This window comes from Zootoca vivipara, chromosome 5, assembly GCF_963506605.1.
Source record: "Zootoca vivipara chromosome 5, rZooViv1.1, whole genome shotgun sequence".
Lineage (NCBI taxonomy): Eukaryota > Metazoa > Chordata > Lepidosauria > Squamata > Lacertidae > Zootoca > Zootoca vivipara.
In genome coordinates this window covers 39645711-39663933 of record NC_083280.1, presented here as the reverse complement: position 1 = coordinate 39663933, position 18223 = coordinate 39645711, and the positions used below count along the sequence as shown (strand labels likewise).

The following is an 18223-nucleotide window of genomic DNA, read 5'->3' as shown; positions in this document are numbered from 1 at the left end:
GCAATAAAAATACTTTTTAAAAAAAGAAAAGAAAAAGGAGGAGGCATTTTAAAGGAGGTAATCTGCAGTGCAGAGCACATTTGAACCTCTCCTGTTTCCTTTCCTGGCAAAAGATTCTATGCACTGCTCAGCATGAAAAACAAATTTATGACAAACCAGTAGAGTGAGAGGGTAAGGTGCAGCAGTGAGCAAGTGAGCAGTGAGCTAACTCAGTCTCATGGCTCCTACAAATGGAAGAAGTTAACCGAGCTAGGAGCAAGGCCAGATATCAGTCCAATATAAGGACACAAAGTTCTAAATCCAACAAGCTTTATTGCCAAGATGGGACACACACCTTATTAGCAAGAATTAGTTTTGCAAAAATGTATAGCCTACAGATGCACACTCCATTGGGGTTGGTGCACCTGTTCTCACCAGGGGAGGCATCACATGGCTCTGGGAGATAATGCCAGAACCTCCTGCTCCTCTGAATCTTGTTTAGCCACCCCAGGCCATGGCTCTGAGCTCTCTCCAATCTCTGACAGCAGTTGATTGACAGGAGAGATCTTTTTTCCTACCTGTCTTAGCATCCCCACCCCATTCCTTCTCATGCCACCTCTTCATGTGTCTCCAGAGTCTGCCATTCCATGTCTGTGCCCAAAGATGCTTAGTTAAACATGGCAGGAGGCTTGCATTTTTATTGGTGTTTCACTACCCACCTCCAGTAATTTTTGGATGTAGAACTGAACCTAACAAAAATATCATTACAGAGAAGAGCCAAGAAGGCTTGGGTATTGGGGTAGAAAATACCTGGTGTAGAAGGAATGTTCCATGGCAGGGCATTCCTCCACGATGATCCACAACAGCAGGGATGTAGCTATAAAAGAAAGCTATAGTGAGACAGGATGTGGAATGTCAGCCCACAGCACCAAGTCCCCCAAACCGTGCAAGTGAAATACGCTCTTAGAGATCCTTGCCTGTGTTGCCCATGCTACCATGCCTGTATTTTTTTAACAAGTTCACTGAACATTGTATTTGCACCAAATGCATTCAGCCTGTGTTCTGGGATGCTTTGAGCCCGCATCCCATCAAAGGGCCAACATTGCAGACAGGGACCATTGCTACAGAACACACCACAATGGTCTCCACAACTTCAGGGTCAATGCTAGGTTTATTTGCATCAGCCTATCCTTTGCCTTATGGGAGAAGGGCAAAAGCAGATAAGAAACAGAAAAGTACAGAGAGGCTTTCAGACTGCTTCACAGTCACTCAGCTGGAGGGCATGCAGGATTAAGGCAGCAAAGTGCTCTTGATCCTGCACAGACCACACCCAGAAAAAAAGGGTATGGTGATACTGTGTGGCAAGTAGGGATGGTGGAGAATTTTGATGCAGTATGCACTTAAAGCTGAATCTTTATTTATTTTTTATTTTATTTTTCTTTATATTATTCTTTATGTATGGCTTGGATTGATGTATTTACTTTGCAATAAATATATATATATAAAATAAAGCTGAATCTATCAATTTTGCAATTTCTGAAACAATATGTGAACCAAAGCACAGCTAACCTTCAAAACCTGCATTTATCCAAATTTTGCTATGCAGTTCTCACAAGCAATGTTTACAAAAATGTACAGTGGAACCTCGGTTTATGAATCCCATAGGAATGCATTGGGAGAAAAAAATCGTAAGTCGAAGCAACCCTATCTAAAAAAAGTCCTATCTAAACAGCATCCAAGATGGCGGATGGAGCTCCATTCGTAAGTAGAAACATTCATAAGTTGAGTCATTCGTAAGTAGAGGTACCACTGTACCACTGTATACATTAAGGGAAGGAGGGGCGGGGAAATGGAAATATTAGAAAAACACACACGCAGAAATGCATTATACTGTATTAAGAGAAACTGACTGCAAAAATGTGTATATTAGTCAAAACTGCATACAAAAATGTATTTCTTAGGAGAAATTTGCACTAAGATGTCAATGAATTTACATGAGGGGTTTTTTTGGTGGGGAGGAATTGCAAATTGCTGCAGAATGCAGAGAACTGAATTAAAGTTTGGAAAAATGAGAAACTGAGAGAACAAAAATTAAGATTCTTCTACCCAGAGCGGCATAAGGATACTCAGTTCAATTATTTGTGATATACAGTAATTATTTGTGATATACCATAATTTATATTCTTTTCTCATTAGGCAACTATTCACCCACAGCTTGACTTTTACATATAGGTTTTGTATTGCAAATTCTCTGTGCAATGCTTTGCAAATATATAGCTTGTTTCTAACTTGCAGTCTTTGGATCAATCCAGTAGGGCTCTTCTTATGCATGTGCATGACTCAGCAAAATAAAGGAGAGAGCTAAATGAGCATGTTCCTAATATGTCTCCTAAGTCAATCCTAAAACAAGTTCCAGGTAGGATTATCAAATTATGTCTCCTAGAAAAGAAAGCTATCCCCGGCCCCACTGATCCATGGACAAATATAGACACTTACTCGCCATTGGCCTCAAGCTCACAGATCTCAAAGAAAACCATCAGATCATACTTGCACTGGCAGGGGCCAATGCTGGGCCTCGTCATGGCACTGAGTTTGGTTGCAGGCACTGCAAAGAAAAGAAATTGGAATTAGAGGCCAAAGAAGCCCCATCTTCTCAGATTGTAGACTGGCTTCACAACTTGGGCTTGTCCACATTGGAGTTTACAGTGTGTTTGCAGCTGTTTGCATTCTCATTTGATTTATGTAGTCCACATGATGTTACCCTTAAAAAACACCACTCTCAATGCTTTCACCCTGCAAACTCAGGTTTACCTGAAATGGGGATGATTCAATAAATCGGGGGTGGGGGTGGAAATCAGGCTCCAAACAATCACACTTGGGATTTCAGAATATTTGTTTCATTTTCTGCTACTCCCCTTTTCACACCCGCTATTTTCTTAATGCTTTCATTTATTTTCATGCCCATAACTATTTCTGAAGTACTCCTGAATGAAGGAGCACAGCCTTATCTATATTTTTTTTCTTTGGAACTTTGCACAAAATCACAAGCAAACCACATTAAAAAATTTATAGCATTTAATTGGCATAATAGAACAAACAAATTAGAAGGTGGGGCAAACACAAACGGGAACTCCTATTGGTATGAACTGAAAAGGGAGAGGTCTAATTCAAATTGGGGGGGAGTAGATTAACAGCTAAATAATGCTCAAATATGGACAAGCCCCACAGCACAGCAAGGGCAGGACAGCCAGTTCCACCAACACTTACTATCTAAAATTTAGAAAGAGTCAATGGAAAGATCCATTAATGTTTGAAGAAGGCTTTTGGACCCAGATATACAAAGAAGAAGATGGATGGGGCTCTGTAAGCAAATGCATAAGCACACACAAAACACATCTTCTCCTGCATCGAGATCAGCAGACCCACATATAAGAAAATAAAGTCAACAGCAATGCAGTCTCTCTGAACGGCAAACAAGAAGGACTGGGCTTAAAGGTTTTCATGACAGACACAAGACACACAAAGAAAGAGGGATGGTTAATGCTCATGGCATTCTTAAGTGGTGTAAAAGAAGAACCATGTACGTAAATAAGCATATTATTAAGAGCTAGAGGCATTTCTTCTGGAGTGGATGTTTGGAAAATATTATGGTCGACTAGCATGCATATAGAGAGCAATTCTGCATGCCTGAACTTTGAGACACCCTATTGTACCATGTCCTAGGACGCCAGAAATCAATCCCATTAGGCACCTCAAGTGGGACTTTTCATCTCCCTCTACTTGTGTTCCTCACTGGAAATGTCTCAAGTTATGAGCAGGCTTTCTGTCTTTGCTTCCCCCCCCCCCCCCATGCTATTCTGTAAGGTGCTGTGTACAATTATGGATTTATATGCATTTATATCCCTATCCTTAAGCATTTTCAAATCTATTGGGAGTGGGAGTGGCCAAACATTGAAGACAGGTATGGGGAACATGGAGTACAGAAGCATCAGTAAAGGTAAAGGGACCTCTGACCATTAGGTACAGTCGTGACTGACTCTGGGGTTGTGGTGCTCATCTCGCGTTATTGGCAGAGGGAGCCGGCGTACAGCTTCCAGGTCATGTGGCCAGCATGACAAAGCTGCTTCTGGCGAACCAGAGCAGCACATGGAAATGCCGTTTACCTTCCCGCTGTAGCGGTACCTATTTATCTACTTGCACTTTGACGTGCTTTCGAACTGCTAGGTTGGCAGGAGCTGGGACTGAGCAACGGGAGCTCACCCCGTCACAGGGATTTGAACCGCCAACCTTCTGATCAGCAAGTCCTAGGCTCTGTGGTTTAACCCACAGCACAGAAGCATCAGGACAGCCACAATTTCCATCAGCCCTAGTCAACATCATGAGAGTTGTAGTCAAGCAACATTTAGAGGGCCACAGGTTTCCTCACTCCTTATTTAAGAGAGGAATGAATGGCCCAACACCATCACAGAATCCCCTGAGCTGCACTAACAGCCCATAAATAAATATAAGCACACAAGACACACACACACACACACATACACACACACACACACACACACACACACAGCCCAGAAGAAAGAGGTAGCAGGAAACCACATAGAACACCACACACAGCTGAATGGAATATCCCGTTGACTCAGGGATCAAAGTCATCCTGGGAGGGACTCGCGTATGTTGTGGATTCATTCAAGACACTATACAAACTTGGGAACAGAAAGCAAAGCAATTACACTGCTTTACGGTGTCCCCTTTTTTCCTGTCCTTCTGAGCAGTGCATTGGTGCCTTTCCCTGGAGCCCTCCAAGTCAAGATCCCTGAGTCTGGGCCTTCCAAAGCTTTGTCCAGGGACCAACCAGGCTTCTGAGCCTTTGTCACAACACAGTTCCCAAGTAAGAGGGATGGTGTGGTGCTGGGATCCTCCCCCTCTCTGATGAGGAAAGAGGAGGCTGTGCTGGCAGCATACAACATGTGTCCAGAGAATGTTTCCAGGAGCTGGCCAGCAAGCACGTTGGGTATCAGACCCTTAATCATCAGGATGCATCTCTCTTGTTCTTCACAGGGGAAACAGAGAGGCAAACAGAGAGCACAATACAATATGAAACAATTATGCACAGAAACATGACGCAGCCGAAACAAAATACATAAGCAGCTCATCCAGTGCTTGCAAACCCCTATAGCCTTAAAATGTAGCGTGCCATTCAGAACCACAATGCGGAAGAATGAGGAAGCCAGCCAAGCATTTATTACGTTAGACAGTTACTCAGGGGTGAGGGTAAGACATACTGGTGACACTAATGCTGTAAGTGGCTATCACCATGTTATCAACAAACCATCTATAGTGAAAAAAGAAAGGGATGGAGCAGGCCTAGACAGTGCACACACCATACATTTAAAGCACATGGCGTCCTCCAAACAATCCTGGGAACTGTAGTTTACCCCTCACAGAGCTACAATTTCCAGCACCCTTAACAAACTAAGGTCCTAGGATTTTTTTTTGCCGGGGGGGGGGAGTGACTTTGTGCTTTAAGTGTACTATAAATGTATGGTGTGTGCACAGCTCAAGTTTAGCCTCACTGCTAGAGAGAGCTGTGGAAAAGGCAAAAACTTAGAAACTTGCTGAAGATGTATGTTCCATTGCTGGAGCAAAGCAGCATACAGCTTCTGGGCAAAAAAGAGGAACCCCCCCCCACACTTAAAATGGAGGGTATTCAATATACCACAGTTATGGGGCATGCTCAGGTCACTTCAGTGGCTCTGCTGAGAGACCTGCTCCATCACATTCTTTCATCCCTGGCAGCAGCCATTCCATGAGACTGCAGCTGCTTCTCCTATCCTTTTGGTTCCTACATTCCTATTTACAATCATGCTAAATGAAAAGCAATTTCTCTCCTACCTGGTTTGGATAATGGCATGACCCGAGGGAAATGGCGGCGGGATGGTCTTAGGGGGCTGTAGAGAAAGAAACACAAATTTCAAAAAGGGAACACAGGGAGAAGAAATTAGAATATATCAACGTAGGCCAAATAGGAATTTGTGCTTGGTCAAATAATAGGACCTGAACATGAGCTGATAGGGTACTAAGCAGTTGCTCCAGGTCTTTACCCACTCAAGAATCAGAAGTTGCAACCAAGACTTCAGCATTGATTCGTCTAGTCCAGCTGAGTGTCAGACTTGTACTCTTTGACCAGACCAAGACCTGTGGGGCTCTAACAATGTAAATGTAACAGCAGAATCTGCCCTTATACAATTCCCTGGCTTGGATGATATACCTGAGCATGCTTTAGTTCAGGGGTGGCCAACTCCCAAGAGACTGTGATCTACTCACAGAATTAAAAAAAACTGGCAGTGATCTACCCCCTTTTGGGGGGTTCAGGTCAAAGTTAGTTGTTGAGCTTTTTTTTAGGAAGGAGGCAGGCCCGTTTTTGGGGGGTTCGGGTCAAAGATGTTGAGTTTTTTTCAGGGAGAAGGTAAAATGTTGAGCTTTTTTAAGGGGAGCCACAGTTGTTCAGCTTCTTTGGGGGGAGCCAATGACCTACCAGTGATCTACCGCAGACGTCCAGTGATCTACCAGTAGATCACGATCTTCCTGTTGGACATGCCTGCTTTAGTTGTTCTACCATAAACTGCAGCAAGGCAGTTCTGAAAATGCACCATCGATCCTTGCCACTGAACACATGAACCTGATCAAAATAAGGCCAATGAAGAGAGCCCCAATGCCCTTACTGCTGCAGCCACAGGCTTTGCGTATTACAAAATGGACACAATCTGGGCTAAGGTAGGGCAAACCCCAAAGCCAGTGAGAGATTAATCCTATGGCAATGGCAATGGCAGTTGTTGTGGAAATGACACTTACCTGAGGACATCCTTGCAGAGAGGCGGGAAAGGATGCTGCTGATAGTGTCCAAATACCTCAAAGACAATTGGTTGGCTTTTGATATACTCAATGAAAGATTTGGTGACCTCCACTGCAATCTGAGAGAAAGGAAAGAAAAGAAGAAGAAGAAAAACCATTTAAAACAGAATATCTACAAGGTCCCATTCACTTAAGCAAAATTTATTTCAGCAAAGTTTATGGTTAACATTGGTTACATGGCAAATGAAAGGCACTCAGTACTACTACTGCTACTACTAATATCCTTAGTAAAATTATAAACTAAAAGTGGTACTTGGGCACAGATATTTATTACTTTATTTCACAGATTTATGCATGGACTAGATGGCTATTGGTTGAATTCAGCAGGGTTCTGGTCATGTTTTTTAATGTTAAGTTTGCCATAGACTGATCTGGCAAAGTAATGGGCTCGATGGTAATCATGTTGACTTATGAAGGTGAACACAATAAAGTTATCGATGGCTCTTTTTCATCCAGAAGGAGGTCACCAAAATGCACAAAATGAAAAGCTTGCTTCATTGTTAGTATAAGGATGGCATCCTGAATCCAGAACAATGTATTTTTTCATATCCTTGTTAATCAGGCTGTTTCAAGTACTGTTGCCTGACATTAAGGGTGTCACCATTAATACCATCTCTATGGCAATCACAAATCTGCTCTACCAGAGGCTATTTCCACCCTGGATGCAGATGCTGCCCATGGAGTTGTCGAAATGAAGCCTTCTCGGATTCTATACTTACGTTTTGTACATGATAGAAGCCAAGAGGTGGGCCTCGTCCAGTGTTCTTCAATGGTTCTGTGGAGAAGGCCTCGTCATGGCGGTGGATAAAGCTGTGAAGAAATACAAGTTTTATTATTGTTGTTGTTATTAAATATATTTATCACAGGTATGCTCCATAGTCTCCTTGGTTGTATATTGCTACACAGGCAGATACCATTAAACACTAGCTCAGTTGAGATCTGATGGTCACCACTGCGCCTTCCTATACTTTGAGTGCTACATTCCTGTTGGGGACACTCACATACTGAAAGGCCAGTAGGACAAGGACCTGAGGGGAAATAATCCTCAAAGGGTTCCTTACCCCATCAAGCAGGGAGCCCTCATATTTCTTTGCTGTCCTCTTCTCCTGTAATAATTAATGGCTCCCACCAAAAGAATTTCTGGTATCTATACTCTAACCTCCACCCTTTAGCCTTTTAAATGCTAAAACATTTTGGCTGTCAGGAATCAACTTCTGTCCATTTAAGTTCTCCCATCTGAAAAGAATGGGATAGCCACCGAAGGGCAAAGGGAGGAGAAACCACAATCTGCTAAGGTTATCTGAAATGAGTAAAGGGCAAATGGAGAAGGAAAGACTGTAACTCACTTAAACTGGCAGAAGATGTCTGCATATTCTGCTGAGATGCTAGATGCCTGCAAAACTGTCACTCTGAAAGTGAAGATGCTGCCCAGCTTCAGGTGCTCAAGGACTGCCTCTAAAGGCCCATCCACCACAGACTTCTCTGAACTGTCCAGGAGAAGATCCTCAGGAGTGGCTGGGGAAATAGAATATTAAAGTTATAAAGGACATTTCCTCATTGGTATAAAGCAGATGCTTCCTCATATCCTAAATGGTGCACACATCAAAGTGAGAGCAGTAGACATCCTGAACACTGAAAGGAAAAAGCTTGCTTGTCCCATTGGTGGACTTTCCTGTACAAAATAGCACGGTGGGCAAAACAGCTGGATTCTATGGCTTTGCCAGGTAGGGTTGGAATGACTCCTGCCTGAAACCCTGGAGAGCAGCTGCCAACCAGTGTTTACAATATTGGGCTAGATGGCCAGAGATCTGACTTGGTAGAAAGCAGCCTCCTAGGTTCCTATTGCTCACAAGTGGAACTTGCAGTAAAATGCTGTAGTGTATAATCATCTCCTAGTAGGAGCTTTCCTGTTCACATTTCCTGCTATCTGGCTAACTTTCCTCCAGGATAGCATAAGCTGTGACAAGCTCAATCAGAGCACTCTACTCTCTCACAACAGTTTGCTGTTTACTTTTCCTACTGGAACCTAATATTCTGAAGCTATTGAGCATACTCAGTCCTCATTGGACTGTTTGGAAAAAAGGTAGCCTCCGTGTGTGTGTGGTGTGTGTGTGTGTGTGTGTGTGTGTGTGTGTGTTTAAATGTACTTCTGTTAACATGAGGGTTTCCCTTAAAATGCTGATACCTCCCTATTGTTTCTCAGTAGCCTAGTTGGGCTCTGTGTTTGTCAGCATGCACAATTAGTGTATTAGTGTTAGTGGGAGTGATGCCAGGAAAAAGCACATCAAACATAACAGAAACATGGCCACACAATACGAGGTTTTTCCTCTCTCAGTACACACACTAGGTTTTGCTTCCAGGCAACCTGTTTACTGAGCATTCATCCTGATTTGTTTGGACAAAGTCTGCAGGGTTAGACCACACTGATTGTTTATTGAGCATTTATTCCGAGTGATACCGTGTGGTGTCAAGCAAATGTTATCCCACACTTTCCATGCATTTTCAGTCACTTTCCTCACAAAAAGTCAGATTCCGAGGGGAAGTGGGTTTTTTGAGCAAGAGTGCCAAATGAACTTTAATTGTGCAACCTAAATGTCCCGGCATGTGACTGAATCCCACCCCAAAACAGCAATGGTCTGGAAGTGCCCTGGAAGCCTTATCTTTTAAAAATATTCTTCTTTTTTAAAATCTCATTTGCTTCACTGTTTTCAACCACAAGAAAATATAAAGTGGCTGTTGATGTAGCTTTTCCAATGTTCTTTATGAGGAGCTCCAAAAAGGGGCTCGAATCTTTGGCTTTTGCTGCTATGCACCCAGTTCCCCAACCCCTTTCTGACCTAAAAAAAAACACCCTTCACCTGCACAGGTGTTGTTGTTGACTTCATCTGCAGATGGTCCTATGTCAGTTACTTGTCCCTGTCCCTCTACGATGCGCAGCTCCTCCTGGGAAGTTCCAGAGCGGGACATTCCCACTACAGGACAGGACTCAGACTGGAACTACAAGGATAGGAAAAGAATACAAGATAAAGGTATGATGGTTCTGGGTGGTGTCATTAGGTTTCCCTTGCAGTGGTGTATTTTGCCGTTCTCCTTTTTAAACTGTGCAGTTAGGGAGATGCAAAGTCAAGCTCAAGATGCAAGTAAAACCAGCTGATCTAAGAAGAGAGGAACTGCTAGAATTTTATAAGCAAGAGAATAAACAGCCATAGTGCCATCTATTAATAAATGGCACAACAAAATATGAGATTATACATCAATTGCCAAATTAACTTATTATATTATATTTAAGGATGAAACCTATAGGCAGGATATTTTCTTGTCTAAATTGATTAAGTTCGTAGAGAACTGTAGTTAATTGTAGGAGATGTTAATTAACACTGTTTTGAAACTTAGCAGTGCTGTTGGAGTTTCTTCTGTCCCTTATATTCCTCAGTTTTTGTATCATACTGTATTCTCTTATTCAGACAAGGTAGAAATAAAATATGAATATGATCAAGTAAGAAAGAAAAAACTTGCAGAGCTTTATATTTCTCAATAATAATCTGATATAGTAGTAAGGTAAAGGTAAAGGGACCCCTGACCATTAGGTCCAGTCATGACCGACTCTGGGGTTGCGCGCTCATCTCGCATTATTGGCCAAGGGAGCCGGCGTATAGCTTCCAGGTCATGTGGCCAGCATGACAAAGCCACTTCTGGCGAACCAGAGCAGCACACGGAAACGCCGTTTACCTTCCCGCTGTAGCGGTTCCTATTTATCTACTTGCACTTTGATGTGCTTTCGAACTGCTAGGTTGGCAGGAGCTGGGACCGAGCAACAGGAGCTCACCCCGTCACAGGGATTCGAACCACCGACCTTCTGATCAGCAAGCCCTAGGCTCAGTGGTTTATTTGCTGCTAAATAGCAAACATTTCACAGAATCTGGGCTGACTTCAGAGGTCACTAATGTCGGCTTCCATGTCACTCAGAAAAAACAAACCCGCCTGCTCTGTTTTCCATATGTTAATATATGTAAATTCATGTAAATTTAAGCCAGCTTTTGCTTAGCTTTGGGTATAAATTACAAAGAACAGCAGGTACGGCATACAATTGAGCAGGGTAGTTTAAAACAGAAGAGACAACAAGCTTTGTTGTAACTCAGACTCTAAGTAGTCTCTAGAGACCAACATTACTTTGCCACACTACTGAGCCCTCTGAAACTTCTGAATCTGCACAGCAAATTGGTTAAATAATAACCACTTATAACCTAACTTGTGCTGAGTGTGATCAACAATCTGGGATGACACTCAGCTAGTACTGTCTTTCATAGCATACCTTTTCAAAGTGCTGGTCATCAAAGGAAATTTTGGCTGTTCCAGATTGCCGCACTCCTGAGCCATAATCTGGTGCTTCTTCATCAGCTGGAAACAGGAAGGCATCAAGAGGTTATAGTAAGGAAAAAGAAGCTCAGACTCCCCAACAGATTGAGAGCCATAGCCAGGAACTCTTAAGCTGCAGTCCTATATCCATCTACTCATTGGACTCAGTGGAATTCCCATCTCAGTAGAAATGCCTACGATTGCACTTTTGCTCCCTTATCTTTTCACATTTATATTTTCTTATGAGTACATTTTATCCCACCTTTCCTCCAAGCACCTCAGAGGGCATACAAGGTTCTCCCCCTCACATTAAATCCTCACAGTAACCCTGCGAGGTGCGTTCAGCTAAGAGACAATGAATAGCCCAAAGTCACCCCAAGAACTTCATGACTGAGGGGGGATTTGAACATGGGTCTCCCCATTCCTAGTACAACACTCTAATCCACAAGAAGGCACTGGGGAAGTGTACAGGGCAAATACAGTCAGCCACCAAGTGTGGTTGCATTTGGACTGGCATCACTCAAAGTTTATTTTCACATGTGGTAAATTTCTTCTCTGAATACCATTGTCCAGCCATACTGTGAGGAAAGAAATATAAACAATGGGGTTGGTTAGTTATCTGGATGCACCTTGAATCATCCAAATGAATGAGAATCAGGAAAGGTACCACTGGAAGTCAAACAGTAGATGGTCTAAGTTTCACTACATCAAGGGAGAGCAAATGCCTCTGCTAGAATTAAGCATGATGCTGAAATATGTGGAAACAGAAAAGATCTCTCCATAGCTGCCAAGTTTTCCCTTTTCTCACGAGGAAGCGTATTCAGCATAAGGGAATTTCCCTTAAAAAAAGGGATAACTTGGCAGCTATGTCTCTCTGCCATCAAAGTTACAATCTTCTGGCCAAGCTGCTCTGTCCTTATTTTAGCCCAGCACAAATGTGATTGCACCTCCAGAGAAATGCAGTTGGCTTATGAGGCATTGCATTTTATTTCATTGACCGGTGGCTCCCGGTGAAATTTTTCAGAATATGCTGAAACAATTGCTCTTTCATTGTATGACAGAGACATGGGGCTGTGCATTTCGCCAGACAATGCTTTGAAATATACATGTCATTTAAACATTTAATTTAAAATATTTTATAGAGTGATAACAAACACCCAGCCTATACATGAACAGGATGCAGAGAAGGCACATCTACACAGTCCAGGAACAGTCCTTTGGGCATAGAACAACTATTTAAAACACAGGCTCACTTCTGTTATAGTTGCAAAGGTGTAGGTGGTTATGCATGAAATAAGGAAAATCCATATATGCAGTAATATGACATCATGAGCTGCGACATGCTGCAACGCAGAATAACCCTATAAATCTTTGAAACGATGTGCCTATGTTTGTACTAATTATAGATAGAGATAAGATATACATTCATTCCTATAGATCAAGGTGAACCCAACTAGTGCAGTAATACAATGGACACTGAGGATTCATACCAGTGATTTCTGCACTTGAAAAACAGCATATGTAGCAGCAGTTCCCCACTCCCCCAGGGATATTATATTGCCCTGGTGTAATAACTAAGGTATATAAGGTAGAGATAGGCAATTGGATGGACTCAACCTGGTCCCTAGAAGCTTCTCAATTGGTGGTCTGAATTCCAGGGACCCATGTTATTATGTATCTCCTACAAAGGCTGAAACATAGGGCTGCTGGATATTCTTCACTTGATGGCTGCATGTGTATGCTTCACTGGATATGACTGCAACTAGAAGTGGTGAGCTGTACCTATTTCTTGTTCTCTCAGAAAACAGGATCTTCAATCATTTTTAAGTCTACCTTCTATTAATCACTGTGATTAATTGCTACTGCTCAGCATTGAGGGAGTTTGACTGGATGATCATATTATTTACACCTTATGAAATTCTGCACATTATCTTGGAAGGGCAATCACTGCCTCCAATGCAGTTTATAAAATCATATAAAAATAAAGCAATATAAACGTGTGAATAGGGATCTATTTGTGAATCTCTATGTGAATAGAGATCAAGTACCACAGAGAAAACTTATACATCACTGCAATGATTTTGCACTGCAATGATTTTGCAAAGTTTTTTACAGATAAAGTCGCTCAGATTCGGGAAGAGGTAGACTCCACCGTGGGAGCAGGGCCGGGGTGAGGGAGTGCTAGAGGCCTGTCTAGTCAAGTTGTGTGGGATCAATTCCAATCTGTTACCTCCAAAGATGAGGACAGGCTGCTTGGACGAGTGAAACCAACCACTCGTCTCCTTGATCCTTGCCCATCCTGGCTTATAAAAGCTAGCTGGGAAGGGCTGGGCAATGGGCTTTGTGGGGTGGTGAATGCTTCTCTCTGTGAGGGAGCCTTCCCACACCCGCTGAAAGAGGCGGTTATTAAACAGCTTCTTAAAAAACCATCTTTAGATGCGGCCAATATGGCCAACTATCTCAAATCTTCCATTCTTGGGCAAGGTGATTGAGTGAGTGGTTGCTGAACAACTCCAAGCACGCCTGGAAGAATCGGACCATTTGGATCCATTCCAGTCGGGATTCAGGCCTCATCATGGGACTGAAACTGCCTTGGTCGCACTGGTCGATAATCTCCGGCGGGCTAGGGACAAAGGTGAGAGCTGTTTCCTAGTTTTGCTGGATCTCTCAGCAGCTTTTGACACCATCAACCATGACATCCTCTGGACCGTCTAGAGGGGTTGGGAGCTGGGGGCACTGTCATACAGTGGTCCCGCTCCTTCCTCCTGGGCTGTGTTCAGAAAGTGGTGGTGGGGGATGAGTGCTCAGACCCCTGGGCTCTCACTTGTGGGGTGCCTCAGGGTTCTGTCCTCTCCCCCATGCTTTTTAACATCTATATGCAGCCTCTGGGAGAGGTTTGGGCTGGGTGTTCATCAGTATGCGGATGATACCCAGCTCTACCTCTCTTTCAAATCAGAACCAGTGAAGGCAGTGAAGGTCCTGTGTAAGTGTCTGGAGGCGGTTGGAGGTTGGATGGCGGCTAACAGATTGAGGTTGAATCCTGACAAGACAGAAGTACTGTTTGTGGGGGACAGGAGGCGGGCAGGTGTGGAGGACTCCCTGGTCCTGAATGGGGTAACTGTGCCCCTGAAGGACCAGGTGCGCAGCCTGGGAGTCATTTTGGACTCACAGCTGTCCATGGAGGCGCGGGTTAATTCTGTGTCCCGGGCAGCTGTTTATCAGCTCCATCTGGTACGCAGGCTGAGACCCTACCTGCCCGCGGACTGTCTCGCCAGAATGGTGCATGCTCTAGTTATCTCTCGCTTGGACTACTGCAATGCACTCTATGTGGGGCTACCTTTGAAGGTGACCCGGACTACAATTAATCCAGAATGCGGCAGCTAGACTGGTGACTGGGAGCAGCCGCCGAGACCACATAACACCGGTCTTGAAAGATTTACATTGGCTCCCAGTATGTTTCCGAGCACAATTCAAAGTGTTGGTGCTGACCTTTAAAGCCCTAAAGGGCCTCGGTCCAGTATACCTGAAGGAGCATTTCCACCTCCATCGTTCTGCCCGGACACTGAGGTCCAGTGCCAAGGGCCTTCTGGCGGTTCCCTCGCTGCGAGAAGCCAAGTTACAGGGAACCAGGCAGAGGGCATTCTCAGTAGTGGCACCCACCCTGTGGAACGCCCTCCCACCAGATGTCAAAGAGAAAAACAACCACCAGACTTTTAGAGGACATCTGAAGGCAGCCCTATTCAGGGAAGCTTTTAATGTTTAATAAATTATTGTATTTTAATGCTTCTGTTGGAAGCCACCCAGAGTGGCTGGGGAAACCCAGCCAGATGGGTGGGGTATAAATAATAAATTATTATTATTATCATCATCATCATCATCATCATCATCATCATCATCATCATCTCAAATACAATGCTCTTCAGTGGAGTCAGTTCACACATTCAGTTGTAACCCATCAAATGCTGCCTAATCAAATTATGTATGAACTGGTCTTTGACTTGACTTACCCACGGTGAGCAGCAACAGGTGATTTGGCAGAACCCTCCCCTTAGTACTAAACACTAAGTACCTTAGTTAATAATTCCAACAAAAGGCAAAGGGCTCTTCTGCTCTCAAGCCCTTATTAAAAATGAGTTGCTCGCCAGGAGAAGAGGGAATGGCTGTATAAATGCAAGTGCCTAGAACAGGCAAGTCCTCTAGCCTGCTGCCCTCCAGATGTTTTGGGCTACAATTCACATCAGCCCCAGCCAGCATGGCCAATGGTCAAGGATGATGGGAGTTGTAGCCTAAAACATCTGGAGGGCACCAGGCCTCGGCTGTCCCTCCTTCTCCATCTCCAGCCACCTCTTACCTGAGATGGCCTGAACAGCCACGCGCAGGAACCCTTTCACTTCCCCCTTCTCGCTGACAATGGCGACGCGGTGCACCAGAGGTACAGGATACAGCAAGTTGCTGAGATACACAAAGGCTCTGGAAAGAAAAGTGACATAGGAGAGTGGTCACTGCGCCTCACGCATGAGCTTCTCCAAACATACTCCATAGCCGATGGTAGCTGGGACCACAGTTCACCGCTCACATCACAACATGGTGCTGCAAAGCAAAACTAAAGAAAGGCAGCCATGGCCAGCCGGACAGAGAGGGGGAATTCAGCGTGCTTAGAACAGAGTTCCTGTGCTGAGCAGTGAAGCGAAAGTGTAGTGAGTTAGTGAGCGCTAGCATAGCGTACCTCTCGTTCTGACATCTCCCATGGCTGAAGGGAGGGGAGGGGGGGCGGTGCTGGTGCAAGAAGGAAACTAGGAAAAGGACCTCTGGCAGGAGAGACTAGACAACTAGTACCCTGGGTGCTGTAATTCGTCCAAGGTCCTGCTGCTGAGTAACAGTGGGGCAAAAGGGACAGAAAAGAGGACAAGCAAAGACAAAGAGGATTAGAGGATTAAGGCAGGGAAACCAGAGGGGTGGGGAAGAAAAGGGAAGGAAGTAGGGAGATAGGTTCCTTCGAGAGAGGAAAAACTCCCCAGGACTAGAGAGACACAAATCGTGCTGAATTTTAGGCCTGCTTCAAAGGAGCTGTCAACTAATCAGACTTCCTTCATGGAAAGAAACATGCCTTTAAAACAGGGGAAGGAGACCTGTGGTACTCCAAGTGTTGTTGGGTTCCCATCAGCCCCTGGTAGCACAGTCAATGGTCAGTGTTGGCAAGGAGTTGGATTCTAGCAGTATCTGGAAGACTACAACCTTTCAGTATAATATGCTGCAGCCAGCTTCATTCCACCCACTAATCTTAGGGCACTGGTGGTTCCCCAAGTACCTGTCTTCCTTGCAATAAACCCATGAACTGTATCCAATATCCTTGATATAAATAGAACCCCACCTCTCCTTCTCTCCCTGTCTCTACACACACACACTTTGCTTGGGTTATTTCGGTTTGGAGAAGACATTTAATAAAAATTATGGGGGATCTTGAATCTTTGACATGAATCTGTCTAGCCTCTGCTTAAATATTTACAGTGAAAATTGTTTCTTGGGAGGGGAGTTTACTGCTGCTGCTGTACTGCTGTAACCAATGACTGCCACCCAGGGTCATTATGATCAAGTTGGAGGTAGTGCTCAGTGTGAGATGCATGGAGCCAGATACCTGTGTCCTCCTCATCTCAGGTTGAATGAGTGGTCATTAGGGGATTTGGAGCGTTGTCCCCTAGTGAGCTCTATTTCTCCGTAACATCTGAATTGGGAGATGCTATGCAGGCCCTAGATCAGGGGTCAGCAAGGTTTATCTTGCCTGGGCTGGATTGGTCCTGCAGAGATCCCTCCGTGGGCTGGATCACACGTGCGCCCACGATTTTCAGCGTCTGTGCAGTCACGATTTCCGGCAACGCGGAAGTGAGTCCCCGCGCTGGTTTAGTACAGCACGCGAGTGGCCGGCTCGGTTCGGGGGCGGCTCGTGGGCTGGTCAAACGACCTCCATGGGCCACTTCTGGCCCATGGGTCTTAGGTTGCTGACCCCTGTCCTAGATTAATGACTGGACTCAGTGGTGGGGTCAATACACTGAGCTTGAATCTGGGCCAGATAAAGGCTCTATGGGTGTGGTTCTGGAAAATTGGTCAATTACTGTACCTGTACTGGAAGGGGTTCCACTCCCTCTAAAGCAGTGGTGGCGAAACTTGGCCCTCCAGCTGTTTTGGGACTACAATTCCCATCATCCCTGACTACTGGTCCTTTTAGCTAGGGATGATGGGAGTTGAAGTCCAAAAACAGCTGGAGGGCCAAGTTTCGCCACCACTGCTCTAAAGGAACAGGTTCATAGTCAGGGAGTGCTCTTGGACCCCCTGACTATGCATTATCATTGGAGGCACAAGTGTCTTCAATGGCCAGGAGTACCTACACCTGCTTTGGCTGGTAAGACAGCTTTGGTTGTTTTTGGACTGCAATAGCTTACACACAGTAGGTCATGCACTGTTAGTGTCAGTACCTGATTGCTGCAACATGCTTTATGCAGGGCTATCCCTGGGTCGGGTCTGGAAACTTCAGCTGGTGCAGTATGTCAAATTACTGGCAGAAGAAGCTTCCCAAAGCATGTAACACCTGTGTTGCAGGAATTGCACTGGCTGCCTGTATGCTATCAGGCCAGCTTTATAATTTTAGTCCTAGTGAACAAAGCTCAATGTGGGACCAGGGTACTTACTCCCTATAGGTCAGCTAGAGCCACTATAAATGATCACTGATCATAGGCTGATCATAGGCTGAGCTTTTAGATGTGCCTCATTACCCATACTCTAATCTCTCAGTGAGAAAGCAGCACTCAGTGCAATAGCCCTTGCATTATGGAAGATCTCCCCAGCAGATGTGAGGCAGATATTATTATTTCAACAAACATTCCAGTAACGTTACTTTTTATCTGATCACTTTTGCAATAATAGCAAAATATGTTTATTTATATTGAATTTCATACTGGTTTTAGATTAGACCAGTGATTCC

The 18223-nt window shown here is 44.4% G+C and overlaps 1 protein-coding gene across 12 annotated transcripts in view; it reads right to left on the bottom strand.

Annotated features, from left to right (window-relative positions):
* The window catches only part of KIF1A (kinesin family member 1A), a 120392-nt gene that overhangs the window by 29213 nt on the left and 72956 nt on the right, over positions 1–18223 (bottom strand). For all 12 annotated transcript variants that reach the window (XM_035133283.2, XM_060274623.1, XM_060274625.1 and 9 more), the window contains 9 exons: positions 15599–15717; positions 11204–11289; positions 9750–9888; positions 8238–8406; positions 7611–7701; positions 6832–6950; positions 5872–5927; positions 2476–2584; positions 790–856 (listed from right to left, as the gene is read on the bottom strand). In XM_035133283.2, coding sequence (XP_034989174.1) covers positions 790–856; positions 2476–2584; positions 5872–5927; positions 6832–6950; positions 7611–7701; positions 8238–8406; positions 9750–9888; positions 11204–11289; positions 15599–15717 — 955 coding nt within the window. The remainder of the gene's footprint in view (positions 1–789; positions 857–2475; positions 2585–5871; positions 5928–6831; positions 6951–7610; positions 7702–8237; positions 8407–9749; positions 9889–11203; positions 11290–15598; positions 15718–18223) is intronic.